Raw genomic sequence first — 14,734 nt, 5'->3', positions numbered from 1 at the left:
CCTGGCCCAATTTTTAACATAAACAGTTATGTTTAATTTTTATATGTGACTAGCAATGTAGTGTCTAAAAATTTGTCCAAATTGACCTCTTTCTATGATAATCAAAAAATTATACTAAGATTAACTTATCAACATATGGTTTAAGGACATCCACTCTATCCTCCCCAAAAAGATCTATTTCCTGAATATATAGTACTTTTAAAAGGATTAGACAATATTAACAGTCTAAGGCAGCAGTCCCCAACTTTTTGTGTATCAGGGACTGGTTTCATGGAAGACAGTATTTCCTGGGGAGCAGGGGTTGTGGTTTCAGGATGAAACTGTTCCACTTCAGATCATCAGGCATTAGACTCTCATAAGGAGTGCACGACCTAGATCCCTTGCATGCACAGTTCACAATAGGGTTCCTGCTCCTATGAGAATCTAATGCGTCTGCTGATCTGATGGGAGGTGGAGCTCCGGTGGTAATGCTCACTCACCTGTCACTTACCCCCTGCTATGTGACCCAGTTCCTAACAGGCCACAGACCAGTACTGGTCTGCGGCTCCGGGGGTTGGGGACCCCTGCTCTAAGGCATGCATTATCAACAGGGGCAATATCAGACCTAGGAGACAAAAATTAGTTCCCAGGTACAAAAAAGTCAGATATTGTAATGGTTAGCAGCACTTCAAGTGCCACAGTACAGTATATAGTTTATTTGTGGTATTAAAATTTCACGGGGGTCTGGGGGAACAATCAGGAAAATAAAAACACAGATGAGATAGCTATCTTACTGGCAACGCTGAGATTAATGTATATATACTTTCAGGTTGAAGCTCTTGGGAATAAAGATATCAGCTTTATATACATATAAACAAAAAAACAAAAAACAGGTTGGGCAAGGTGGCTCACGACTGTGATCCCAGCACTTTGGGAGGTCAACGTGGGTGGATCACGAGGTCAGGAGTTAGAGACCAGTCTGAACAACATGGCTAAACCCCGTCTCTACTAAAAAATGCAAAAATTAGCCAGGCGTGGTGGCACACACCTGTAATCCCAGCTACTCAGGAGTCTGAGGCAGGAGGATCACTTGAACCTGGGAGGCAGAGGTTGCAGTGAGCCAAGATCGCGCCACTGCACTCCAGCCTGGGCGACCGAGTGAGACTCCGTCTCAAAAAAAAAGGAGGGGGGCGTGGGGGACTCCTCTTGCTGAGTGACTTAGAGACAGATCTCAATATCTAGGTAAAAGCATGCACTTGATGGCAGGCCTAGCCTCCTGATTCTCAACAACCTAGGACAACCAGCGGTTTTAAGGACATACGAGCTCTTTTTAAAGACTCCCTCACAACTGATGGGGGAATTATTCCCGTTACACATGGAACATTTAGATATAGAGTAGAATTTGACTGATATTTAAAAAACATGATTCTCCATCCAGTAACTACATGGACTTTTCTGGAGCTGAATAAGGGACGACAAGCTAACTCCTGTTTTTGCACTCCATTCAGAGAAATTACATGGGACACACTCTTTTGTCATTCAGAAAAGTAAAATTTATTATTGCATTTATTATATAAGTTTTATTAGAAATGAAAAAAGAAGAAAAAGCTTCAGTGATTTAAAACCTACAATGGTGGCTCGCTCCTGTAGTCCTGGCTACTTGGGAGGTTGAGGCCAGGAGAATCACTTGAGCCCAGAGGTTACAGATCAGCCTAGGCAATACAGCGAGACCCTGTCTCTAAAAAATAAATAAACAAAATAAAACCTACAACAGATGCAAAAAACTGTATCTTACATGATTTTTCTGATCTCTCCAAATCAGTCGGTGTGTACTAAGAAGGAGAGTCCCAGTATCAAATTTTATCTAGAAAGAAAGAGCATCACAAAATATTAATAACGTATGACTCATTGTGGTTCAGACTTTCTTCTTCATGAATTCTACCACACTAAATTAATCATATAAATAAACATTTTACTTTTAGAATAGGCTTATCACAAATTAAAGAGAACCAATGCTACATACTTCATAAGCTATTTGTATAGTCTTGACAGCATTAGAAAAAAATGCAAACAACAACCAGGTATGATACACATTCATACTCTGCAATGCATGCAAAGGTTAAAAAGAAATGATGAGGTAGAACTGCATGGATTACCATAGAACTCTAAGACATTGGATGAGTGGGAAAGAAAGTGATTTACAGCAATTTACAATATTACATATGCAGTATATGTGTGGTTTGCAGACACACAAGTAGTGAAAAGGGTCTAAAAGGAACACACAATTATCTGTTAACAATCATTATCTCGGAAAAGTGTGAGGAAAGGGGTAGAAGGGAAGCAAAGAGCTCTTTTTTACCTCTACACTTTACTGATTGGATTTCTTTGCAATTGAATTCATGTATAACACTCATAACATTTTTTAATGAAAACAAAATCCAGGAACAGATACAAATACATACAAAAATAAATATGGATGGAGATTCAGTCAATGGCAGTGGGACAACTGGGTTGCCAGGTAGGAAAAAGAAAAACCCATACATCTGGATTTATACCTAATACAATGCACCAAAATGAATTCTAGATGGATCAAACAATTGAGTAAAAAACGAAAAAAATTATAAAAGCACTAGAAAAAATCATGAGATGGGCCGGGCGCGGTGGCTCACGCTTGTAATCCCAGCACTTTGGGAGGCCGAGGCGGGCGGATCACGAGGTCAGGAGATCGAGACCACGGTGAAACCCCGTCTCTACTAAAAATACAAAAAAATTAGCCGGGCGTGGTGGCGGGCGCCTGTAGTCCCAGCTACTCGGAGAGGCTGAGGCAGGAGAATGGCGTGAACCCAGGAGGCGGAGCTTGCAGTGAGCCGAGATCGCGCCACTGCACTCCAGCCTGGGCGACAGAGCAAGACTCCGTCTCAAAAAAAAAAAAAAAAAAAAAAATCATGAGATAATTTTTTAAATAATCTGAGGGGAGAAGACCTTTCTAAGAAGGCATAAAACCCATTAGCATTAAACAAAAACCCCCAAATTCATATGTTGAAGCCCTAACCCTCAACGCGATGGTATTTGGCGATGGAGCCTTTGGGAAGTGATTAGGTTTCGAAGGTCATGAGGTGGGGCCCTCATGATGGGACTAGTATCCCTATAAGAAGAGGAAGAGACAGGAGGGCTTCCTCTCCATGAACACATGCTGAGAAAAGACCAAGCAAGTACACAGGGAAATGGTGGCCATCTGCAAGCCAGGAAGAGTGTCCTTACCAAGAACCAAATCTGCCAGCACCTTGATCTTAGACTTCCCAGTCTCCAGAACTATGAGAAATAAACGCCTGTTGCTTAAGCCACCCAGGCTATGCTATTTTGTTTTAGCAGCTGAGCTGACACGGACATACTCTTTGGGTATGTATCACCTATTCAAAATATAAATTTTTAAATGTTCTTCAAAACTACAATACAATCACAAAGAAATGCCAGCTAGGTCTTCAGGACCAAAACTTTAAACCTCACTACTTGTTACTATGCCCTGAAAGTTACATAAATAAGCAAATTTTAGAGTTGGAACCCAAGAGATTAATGAATTAAACCCCTGTGTTTCTGTTAAAAGCAAGATATATGTTGGAAGCTTCTATTAACTCGAGTTACTAGAAAGTGGAATTTGCCACAAGGTAGGACTTCCTTGTGTCCTTTCCAGGAATATCCAGTTATTTTAAAAGTTATATCTGATCCTAAGTCTGAGCTAAAAAAAAAAAAAAACAGTTACAAGGATAGTCCCATTTATAAGGCAGCCTTACAACATAAATTCTAAGGAAAGCATTTTAGTTAGTGTCCAGTTTATTAAAATAAGACTGGAATTGTTTTGAGTTTAAAATAATATGTTAAAAATATGGCCGGGCGCCGTGGCTCACGCCTATAATCCCAGCACTTTGGGAGGCTGAGGCAGGTGGATCACGAGGTCAGGAGATCGAGACCATCCTGGCTAACACGGTGAAACCCCGACTCTACTTTTAAAAATAGAAAAAAATTAGCTGGGTGTGGTGGCGGGCGTCTGTAGTCCCAGCTACTCGGGAGGCTGAGGCAGGAGAATGGCAGGAACCTGGGAGGCAGCGCTTACAGTGAGTCGAGATTGCGCCACTGCACTCCAGCGTGGGTGACAGAGCAAGACTCCGTTTAAAATATATATATATATATATATACACATATATATATTTGAAAAGTAAATAACGAATTGGAGCATTACTATATATCATTCTTAAACAATAAATTATTTATGCGGTTGATAATAAAGAGACTTATATTAATACAGAAAAAAGCAGGTCTCAAAATAGTATATACAGCATGACTCCACACACAGAATACACTAAAAGTAACTGCTTATGGGTAGTAGGATTATGGATTATTTCAAGTTTCTCCTTTGGCTTATCCATATTTAACAACTTTGTTACATGTCTAATAAATCGATCACAGGCATGTATAACTTCATGTAACTCTGAACTATATATAAATCATTTGTTAAATCAAGCACACATAGGAACATGTGTCAAAAAGTCCTTGTATAACAAATAACACACTTCTTGACATACATTTTAAAAAATTGTTTTCTAAGAGTAAGGTCTGATTGTATTATTAATAGCATTAAGTAGTAAATAATATGGTTAGTAAACTTTAATGATAACAGACCTTCTGAACCATCTAGTCTAAATACACTTCATGAGAGATTGTCCCACCAACAAACTTCAACATGTCAGAGAATAGACCTTATGAGTCCATGTTTTTCTCAGAATCAGAAATAAAACATATTTACTGCTGGCAGTTAGTTCAGTCTGGCTTCAAACATTTTGGTTAATCTCATCTATGCAAAACCAAATAACTGAGTTTACAATATTTTTTAAATCTCTTCTTTGCCAATGAGTAAATTTCCCTTCTCCAAAAGCAAATATTTAATTATCTTGAGAGTACATAATGCTGGCCGGGCGTGGTGGCTCATGCCTGTAATCCCAGCACTTTGGGAGGCCGAGGAAGGCGGATCACGAGGTCAGGAGATCGAGACCATCCTGGCTAACACGGTGAAACCCCGTCTCTACTAAAAATAGAAAAAATTAGCCAGGCGTGGTGGCGGGCACCTGTAGTCCCAGCTACTTGGGAGGCTGAGGCAGGAGAATGGCGTGAACCCGGGAGGTGGAGCTTGCAGTGAGCTGAGATCGTGCCATTGCACTCCAACCTGGGTGACAGAGGGAGACTTCGTCTCAAAAAAAGGCCGGGCACAGTGGCTCACGCCTGTAATCTGAGCACTTTGGGAGGCCTAGGCGGGCAGATCACGGATCACGAGGTCAGGAGATCAAGACCATCCTGAAAAAAAAAGGCGGGCACCTTGGCTCACGCCTGTAATCCCAGCACTTTGAGAGGCCGAGGCAGGCGGATCAAGAGGTCAGGAGTTCAAGACCAGCCTGACCAACACGGTGAAAACCCGTCTCTACTAAAAATACAAAACTAAAAAAAAAAAAATTGCCGGGCGTGGTGGTGGGCGCCTGTAATCCCAGCTACTGGGGAGGGAGGTAGGAGAAACGCTTGAACCCGGGAAGCAGAGGTTGCAGTGAGCCAAGATCGCACCACTGCACTCCAGCCTGGGCGACAGAGTGAGATTCTGTCTCAAAAAAAAAAAAAAAGTAGATAATGCTGCATTATAGAACATAATAGTTCTGATTAAGAAACTTTGTATGGGCCGGGCGCGGTGGCTCACGCCTGTAATCCCAGCACTTTGGGAGGCTGAGGCGGGTGGATCACGAGGTCAGGAGATCGAGACCATCCTGGCTAACACGGTGAAACCCCGTCTCTATTAAAATGGGCGTGGTGGCGGGCGCCTGTAGTCCCAACTACTCGGGAGGCTGAGGCAGGAGAATGGCATGAACCCGGGAGGTGGAGCTTGCAGTGAGTCGAGATTGCGCCACTGCACTCCAGCCTGGGCGACAGAGCGAGACTCCGTCTCAAACTTTGTATGTTATCTTACTGAAATCCAAGCACATATATGTTAATTTAAGGCTGGAGCCAGCCTATGTTCCACTGCTACTTCAATTAACAATGTGCAAATGTAAAACGTTGCTGCTTTAAGTGAAGAAATTGTGTAATACTTGCCTTTCGGGATTCCAGTGGATTAAGATCTAAACCTAATAGTCAAGTTTAGGCTGGTTTGCTTACACCACTCAGAACCTAGAATTATTTTAACTGCTTAAAAATTGATCTAACTTCAGCACTCACTGAAAAGTTCTTACCATGTTTTTTTTTTAGTTTACATTTTTTCTGTTATAAAAGTCCTGCATAGGCCGGGCGCGGTGGCTCACGCCTGTAATCCCAGCACTTTGGAAGGCCGAGGCGGGTGGATCACGAGGTCAGGAGATCGAGACCATCCTGGCTAACACGGTGAAACCCAGTCTCTACTAAAAATACAAAAAATTCTCCGGGCGTGGTGGCGGGCGCCTGTAGTCCCAGCTACTCCGGAGGCTGAGGCTGGAGAATGGCGTGAGCCCAGGTGGCGGAGCTTGCAGCGAGCCGAGATCGCAACACTGCACTCCAGCCTGGATGACAGAGCCAGACTCCGTCTCAAAAAAAAAAAAAAAAAAAAAAAAAGTCATGCATGTTCAGTGTTGAAAATCTGGAAAATATTTAGAGTCTGAAAAAGAAAATGAAATAACTCATACCAGCCAGAGTGTGTATGTATGTATACACAGACGTATATGTATACATATATAATCTTTAAATAGAATATGATAGTTTTATAACTATGATTAATAGTATAGTTATAAAATATAGTTAGCAATCTATCATTGGCAATTCCTTATGCTTATTAGGGCATGCCACAATTTTTTTTTGTCTTGAGATGGAGTTTCTTGTTGCCGAGGCTGGAGTGCGACGGTGCGATCTGGGCTCACGGCAACCTCTGCCACCCGGGTTCAAGCCATTCTCCTGCCTCAGCCTCCCGAGTAGCTGGGATTACAGGCACCCGCCACCACGCCCAGCTAATTTTTTGTATTTTTAGTAGAGATGGGGTTTTACCATGTTGGCCAGGCTGGTCTTAAACTCCTGACCTCAGATGATCCACCCGCCTCAGCCTCTCAAAGTGCTGGGATTACAGGCATGAGCCACCACGCCTGACCCCATGCCATAATTTAATCAACCAGTCCCTATGGTGGACATTCAGATTGCTTCCAATTTTTCCATATATAATAATATTATACATAATACATAATAGTGCTGAGATGAGCATTCTCATATGTAATATTTTTATGCATCTCTGATTATTTCCCAAGGGTAAATTCCTAAAAGTGAGTTAGCTGAAAAAGAATAAACAATTTTCTAAATCTTCTGATATATGCTGCCAATTTGCCACTTTACACATTACTAACCTTACATTATTTTTTAAATTGGCTGAGGCTACAGAAGTGTCTGTGAATTCAAACAAATGACCTGTCTACACTGCTTATGAAAGTAACACATTATCTAGTCATAATGAGCCCATGAAAACTGTGCCTGTATAAACAAGCAAGTATGCATGTATTCATAAGAGGCACTTGGGCGGTGGGAAGAGCAGTCCATTGGATCTGGTTTGCAATTCTAGCTCCACCAGTTACTAGTTGTGTGACCTTAGACAGCTCACAGTTTTCTCAACTATCAACTGTGGAGTCTCAGTTGCCCGTCTTTGGGAAGATTAGCTGTATTAAACATTACATCAAGGGTGACACCGGTGACTGCTATATTATGAAGTCTTTTTTTTTTTTTGAGATGGAATCTCGCTCTGTTGCCTAGGCTGGAGTGCAGTGGCACAATCTCGGCTCACTGTAGCTCCATGAACAAAGCACAGGCTTTGAGTCTGATAAACAGAGATTTAAATCTTCTCTCTGTGGATCTTAGGCAAGTCACTGTATCTCTTGGCGTTACTTTCTCATTCAGTAAAATACCTCATATTCTGAGAGGATTAAATGAGATGACATATACAGCTCTTGGCTCATAGTAGGTACTTTAATTATTCAGGTTTTAAAAAAATGTGTTTCACACCCACAACCAGCCAGGAGATACAAGGATGAGCAAGGCACACCTGTGCTCCAGAAACATCAAACTAGTCTAGAAGACAGCCATGCGCACGCTTGCCCAGGGAATGGGTTGGGAGGCAAACTATGAAGATTAAGCAATCTGAACTGCAGTCCCTAGGTCGAAGGAGCCAGTGAGGCATCCTAAAAGGCAGACTAATTTCATCAGATTTGGGGGCTAATGTGTGTAGCCGTGTAGAGTCTCTAGCACCACAGGAGGTCTGGAAACCTTCCAACAGATGAAGGAAGCCAGGATACCGCACCTTCCCCCAGGAGTCAGCCCATGCGTCATTCAGCCTAGGGACCCCATAGCTGCAAGGCAGCTCAGCAAGTCACTAAGTCCAGCTTTGGGGCACAGTGGTAAGGAGACTCCTCTTAGAGCTCTACTCCAATTTCAAGCTTTTAGAAGAGTTAATTCTGGACTAGATCACAGGGTCTAAAGCAATGTTTTCCCCATGATTTGTTTCCTAAACCTCTGACATCTATATACTTGTCAGCTAATACAAGCAGCAAAAATTTTAAAGTAAAAATTAAAACTTGCTGGTTCAACAATGTATCTTTCATATAAAACTACTAATGGTTGTTATTTTACACTGTTTTAAATCTATCACAGCTATACTGCCTGCCAGCAAAGGTGTTCCTAGTCTCCAAATTGGAGTTCCATAGAACAGTATCATGCCATGCTCTGCAAAAGCATGACTTCCTAGTGCTCCCTCAGGGAGTGGCACTGGAGGAGTCTCTAAGGACAGATCTACCACTGTCAACATTCAGTTCCTCTCAAAGGGGGGGCAAAATCAAAACGCTGAGGAAGGGGAGGTGGATTAACCTTCCCATTTAAAATAGTCACAAAGATGTAAATTGGTAAGAAAGGGGAAAAAAATAGCTTGTCACTCCAATCCGGGGATGGAAGACTCAACTTGAGATCAAGCTAGTTAAAGTGCTAAGGCAGGCTGGGCACAGTGGCTCAAGAGCCTGTAATCCCAGCTCTTTGGGAGGCCCAAGCGGGCGTATCATTTGAGGTCAGGAGTTTGAGACCAGTCTGGCCAATGTGGTGAAACCCCGTCTCTACTAAATATACAAAAATCAGCCGGGCATGGTTGCAGGCGCCTGTAATCCCAGTTACTCAGAAGGCTGAGGCAGGAGAATTGCTTGAATCCGGGAGGCGGAGGTTGCAGTGAGCCCAGATCGCGCCACTGCACTCCAGCCTGGCGACAGAGTGAGACTCCGTCTCAAAATAAATAAATAAATTAATTAAATTAAGAAGTGCTAAGGCAGTAAGTGAAGATAGGTCCGAGCAAATTATTTAAGGAAAAGACCTTTACTCAATAATACAGGCAACATAGCCCATAGAAAATGCCCTAAGAGAGTCAGAGGACCTGAGTCCAATGTCACCTGTGCCTCTAAATAGCACTTACCTGGTAAGCACTTACCAGGAAAAGCTGAGTTGAGGAACTTATATCAAAGTACAGCGGAAAGTGTCGTTAATAAAACGGCAAGGGAAGAGAGGTAGAAAATTAAAACTTCTGGAAACCAAAAATGCTTGTGGGTAAATGAGTTTTAAAATTTTTCTAATTCCAGTTTATACATTTCATTCCAGGACAAGATATTTCGTAGTTTCAACAAAGTATCTACAAAATATTTACTTACACTTCCTATTTCTCCTCTCGATTTGCAAACGCACCTTCTAAGATTTATGCTTGCATTACAAGGCACGGTCTACTATTAATATAACACTTTACAAAACACGCTCAGAACGCCTTTCTAAAGCAATTAGAAAACAAAACAAAAACACAATAGCCTCTGGCAAGGGCATTCCTATGAGGCACTGATACCTCTTTAGGAAATCCTTTCGAAGCAATCCCTCACCCCTCTGCCCAGATATGCTAATCCCTCCGACTGCATAAGGTCCAAGCTAAAGCTTCCGCTGGGGCACGGACTGTACGGCCACCGCGCTCTCCTCACAGCAAGGCGGAACCGGGCTGTCCGGTTCCGACGCCGAGGTTGGTGTCGTCAGGGGGCCTGGAACCAGGCCGAGGAAGTCGACTGCCCGATCGCCGCCCCGCGCCCGCAGACGGCGAGCGCTCCTTCTCCCAGGCACTGCAGCTGTGAGCTCCCGGAAGCATTCCGGGCAGAGGGAAGCGGCCGCGATCCGCGCCTGCTGGGAACCGTGCCAAAGTTGGGACCCTCGCGGGGGAGGCAGCCGAGCGCCTCACGCCGCGTGCTACCGACCGGCGGGGAGCACAAGAGCGCTGCGCCCCGCACAGAGGCCAGCCGGGCCGCCGAGGGCCGTGAGCTAGGCCGGGGACCCGGCCGCGCCGAGCCGGGCCGCGCGCCCACCGGAGGTCCCTTCCGCCAGCCCCTTGGGAAGGCTGGCCGACGCCCTACCTTCTCCTCGCCATCGTAGATTCGCACCCCGCGCTGCTGGATCACCAGGGTCTCGTTGATCTCCAGGAGGCCGCTGGTCCAAACGAAGCGGTCCATGGCCGCTGCCACCCAGCCCCGGCGCTCCGGGGCCGTGAGCAACGCGCCGTGCAGCCTGCGGCGCCCCCTAGCGTCGGACGGGACGGAAGCGGGTCGGGGCGGGTGAGGGAGGGAGGGAGGGAGGGAGCGGCCTGGCAGCGAGCGGGCGCGGCTGCGAGGTGCGCCAGGGGACGTGGAGACGTGCGTGGAGCGCCCCCTGGCGGTCCATTAGCCGCCGGCCTTTTAGAACCCTTGATCAGCAGGCGGTCCACCCCATTCTAAATTCAGAGCCTACAGGGACGCGAGGGAGCCCCGACCACAGCGTGGACTTGCTTATCGTGCATTATGCCTGCATGTTTGTGGCAGTTTTCTTGTCAGTGGCCAGAATGTTGCCATATTCATTAATGATTGTAAATAATCATAATCCCTCTCTTTCAAATGACTATTTATGGCACGCATTGTTTCTATACAGCTGCAGTCAGTACTACCTGTGTTGCTCTTTTTTTCCCTTTAAGATTCTACTGTAACACAAAGGATAAATGCTTGAGGTAACGGATACCTCATTTACCCTGATGTGATTATTATACAGTGTATGCCTGTATCAAAATATCCCATATACCCCAGAAATATGTACACCTATTTACCCACACAAATTAATTTTTTTTCAAACTGGGGGAAACAGATTTTATTTAACCGGGCTTGGTGCGCGCGCCTGTATTCTCAGCTGCTTCCGAAGCTGAGGCGGGAGGATTGCTTGAGCCCAGGAGTTTGACACCAGTGGGCGACATAGAAAGACCCTTTCCCCCTCCACCCCAACTCCCCCACGCCACTCCACGCCCCCACCCCCAGGCTCAGAAAAAAAAGATTATTTTTATTTAGGCATTTTCAATATTAATACAGACCTCATGCGTGAACTTACATTTCAATATGTAGTTCCTCTGTAATTTAGCTGTTTGTTGGTCTGCGCAAAGCCATCCATGGCCGCTGCTCTCACCCACCAGGCAGCCTCGTGCCCCTAGCCATTTCATTTTTGTATTTTGCTTTATAAATGGAACAACTGGCCGGGCGCGGTGGCTCACGCTTGTAATCCCAGCACTTTGGGAGGACAAGGCGGGCGGATCACAAGTCAGGAGTTCAAGACCAGCCTGGCCAACATAGCGAAACCCTGTCTCTACTAAAAATACAAAAAATTAGCCCGGCGTGGTGGCGGGTGCCTGTAATCCCAGCTACTCGGGAGGCTGAGGCAGGAGAATCGCTTGAACCCGGGAGGCGGAGGCTGCAGTGAGCCGAGATCGCACCATTGCACTCTAGTCTGAGCGACAGAACGAGACTCTGCCTCAAAAAAAAAATAATAAATAATAAATAAATAAATAAATGGAGCACCTTATAAATGTCCTTCTACAACGGATACATATTTTTCTCTTTAGGATTATTTTCTTACAGTGTCTTCCTAAAATAGAATGACTGCTTTAAAGGTTGTGAACACATTTTAGAGAGCCTACCACTTATTGGGGTCTTAACTAAGGCTGCATGCCCACGTGGGCAGAGGGGCAAAGGGGCAGAGGGACAGAGGGCAGATTTGCTCTCTGCTCCCAGGGCTCCACATTTCCCCCAGTTGTGGAGTCAGTGGTCTGTGGCTAGGCTTCAAAGGAAAGGAAAGGCTCTTTCCAATGAATATAAGCCATCTCTCCCCCGAAATGAATTGCTACTTTTACCATGTTCTAAAATCCTGTGTGTATTTTGGTCTATTTCTAAACAGTGTCTTCTGTATTTCATATTTTTCAATTTCCATCATGACCATATGCCCAATAACCAAAAGTTCTTTGAAAACATTTGATTTGCTGTAATATGCTATCAATATATATCACAATTTACCATCATTGCCTGATTTTTAAGCATTTGATTGTTTACCAACTTTTTAGTCTTTTTTAATTGAAAGTAACATGTGACCTAAGCGTCCTAATCAGATGTGGAACTGTGCAGTTTTGCCTGGGCTTTGCAATTATCAACATGTTAGGCAGTGAAGACATTTGCAAGGTATGTTTTCTGCCCTTGAGTGATGTAGTCTGTAGTACACAAATAGAAGCCTGGCATATGATAGCTGCTGGGATAGACAACCGTACAAGGGTTTCCTGTATCCAGGCTGGAGCAAGGAGAAATGTCATGTGGCTTATATATGGCAATAAATGAAAAGACAAAAGGTTTTAATTTTTATGAAGTCCAATGTATTTTTTTCTTTCATAGTTCATGGAATTTGCCTATCTAAGAAATCCTTTTTCCACAAACCAGAGATTGATACTGATTAAGAAATCTTTGCCTAACACAAAGTCACTAAGATTTTCTCCTATAATTTCTTCTAGAAGCTTCATAGTTTTGGTTCTTATATTTAGGTCTATGCTTTTTTTTTTTTTTTTCTTTGAGACAGAGTCTCACTCTGCCGCCCAGGCTGGAGTGCAGTGGCACGATCTTGGCTCACTGCAACCACTGCCTCCTGGGTTCAAGTGATTCTCCTGCCTCAGCCTCCCGAGTAGCTGGGATTACAGGCACCTGCCACCACGCCTGGCTAACTTTTGTATATGTTGTAGAGACGGGGTTTCACCATGTTGGCAAAGCTGGTCTCGAACTCCTGACCTCAGGTGATCCACCCGCCTTGGCCTCCCAAAGTGCTGGGATTACAGGCATGAGCCACCACGCCCGGCCATCCCCAGTATGTTTTTGCCAGGACCTCCCATCTTCTGAATCAGATGGTTCCTTTCAGTCCCAAGCCTACTAGACCTCTGTAGTGCCCAACACTATGGTCCATTACCTCTTTCTTCAGCTTCTCTCTTCCCCAGACTTTGTGACCCCATTGTGTCCCCATTGTCCTCCTAACTTTCAGATTGTCCTTCCCTGTTCTCTCACAGGCACTTTACCTTCTTCACATGACCACAGGAGGAACGACTAACACTAATTAATCATCAATACTCCAGGTGCCTGCAGTTTCACGGTCAGCTGTGTTAGCAAAGAACTGTTCTGAAAGGAAATCTTTTTTTGTTTTGTTTGTTTTGTTTTTTTGTTTTTTGGATCTTTTAGAAAAGGGTCTGCTTTCTCTCCAATAATTGTGTGGCAGTAATATTAAAAAGTGTCTCAAAAATAGACATATCATTGGAGTGGGTGAGTCTGGAGATTAGAGGAGAATTGCCATGTTGAAAAACCTAGCAGTTTTGCAGGTTTTCCTATTCACCATCTCAGCCTACTGAGATCTCCATGGTATCCTTTGAGTCAATTTCTTTTTCTACCATCCAATAAAAAATTATTGAGGTTCACATAACATAAAATTAACCATTTTAAAGTGAAAAACTCAATGGCATTAATACATTTACAATGTCACCCAACCACTACCTCTAATTCCAAAACATTTCATTTACTTCAAGGTAATGGAACCCTTATCCATTAAACTGTCTCTCCCAATTCTCCCCCTACACTCAGCCTCTGGCAACTACTATTCTGAGTTATTTCACTACGGATGTATCTATTTAAGATCTTTCATATAAATGGAATCATACCATATGTAACTTTTCATATATTACTTCTTTTACTTAGCATAATGTTTTGGAGGTTTTTGAGTCACTTATTAACTCTGTATTTCTTCTCACTTAATAGAAACCCTGGTTACCCCACCTGTCTGATGAAACTTTAGTAAATAATCAACAATATTGACGGAAGTATTTAAACAGCAAGTGATATCTTAAGGATGGTGATGGACACTGTTACACTAAAACTGGGACATTTCATCAAGTAAAAAACTACACAAAATCTCAAACCAAACTCCTCATTAGCAAGACGCTACCATAAGATGTCTGAAGAAAAAAGCAGGCAGAAGTGGGAAAAACTGACCACAGCCGAGGGCCAGCTGTGGAGGCCCTCAGACCTGGGAAGGGTAAACGGGGAAATCACATCCTCCCGTCTGTGTCCCCGGAGCACCTAAAACCTGGCTGAAAGAGTCCAGTCCAGCCTTACTGCAGTGATCAGGCAAGAAATGGAAACCCAGTACTTGAAACCAGGCAGGTGCAGTCCAGACTGGCCCTCACTTCCCCACCGCCACTCTTAAAACCTTCTAGCCCTGACTTGTTTCGTTCTGTCATGTGGATTGGGTGTTTGTGTGGGTTTTATGAAGGTGGTATTTTTAGATGAGAAAAACGAAGATTATGGCAGCACACTTAACCACACAAACACAA

At 44.0% G+C, this 14,734-nt stretch overlaps 1 protein-coding gene across 6 annotated transcripts in view; it reads right to left on the bottom strand.

The window, feature by feature from the left end:
• VPS36 (vacuolar protein sorting 36 homolog) overlaps positions 1-10,597 on the bottom strand; it is a 48,212-nt gene extending 37,615 nt beyond the window's left edge. For 4 of the 6 annotated variants that reach the window (XM_058437943.1, XM_058437945.1, XM_058437942.1 and 1 more), the window contains exons 1-2: positions 10,443-10,597; positions 1,775-1,843 (exon numbers count right to left, since the gene is read on the bottom strand). In XM_058437943.1, the coding sequence (XP_058293926.1) occupies positions 1,775-1,843; positions 10,443-10,538 (165 nt within the window). In that variant the 5' untranslated portion in view covers positions 10,539-10,597. Of the gene's footprint in view, positions 1-1,774; positions 1,844-9,704; positions 10,417-10,442 lie in introns of those variants that run through there. The other 2 variants (XM_058437946.1, XM_058437944.1) reach the window with 2 other exon arrangements.
• Between the last annotated feature and the right edge of the window lie 4,137 nt (positions 10,598-14,734).

The sequence above is a fragment of the Hylobates moloch genome, unplaced genomic scaffold (assembly GCF_009828535.3).
Source record: "Hylobates moloch isolate HMO894 unplaced genomic scaffold, HMol_V3 SCAFFOLD_4, whole genome shotgun sequence".
NCBI lineage: Eukaryota > Metazoa > Chordata > Mammalia > Primates > Hylobatidae > Hylobates > Hylobates moloch.
This window is presented reverse-complemented; position numbering and strand designations above follow the sequence as displayed.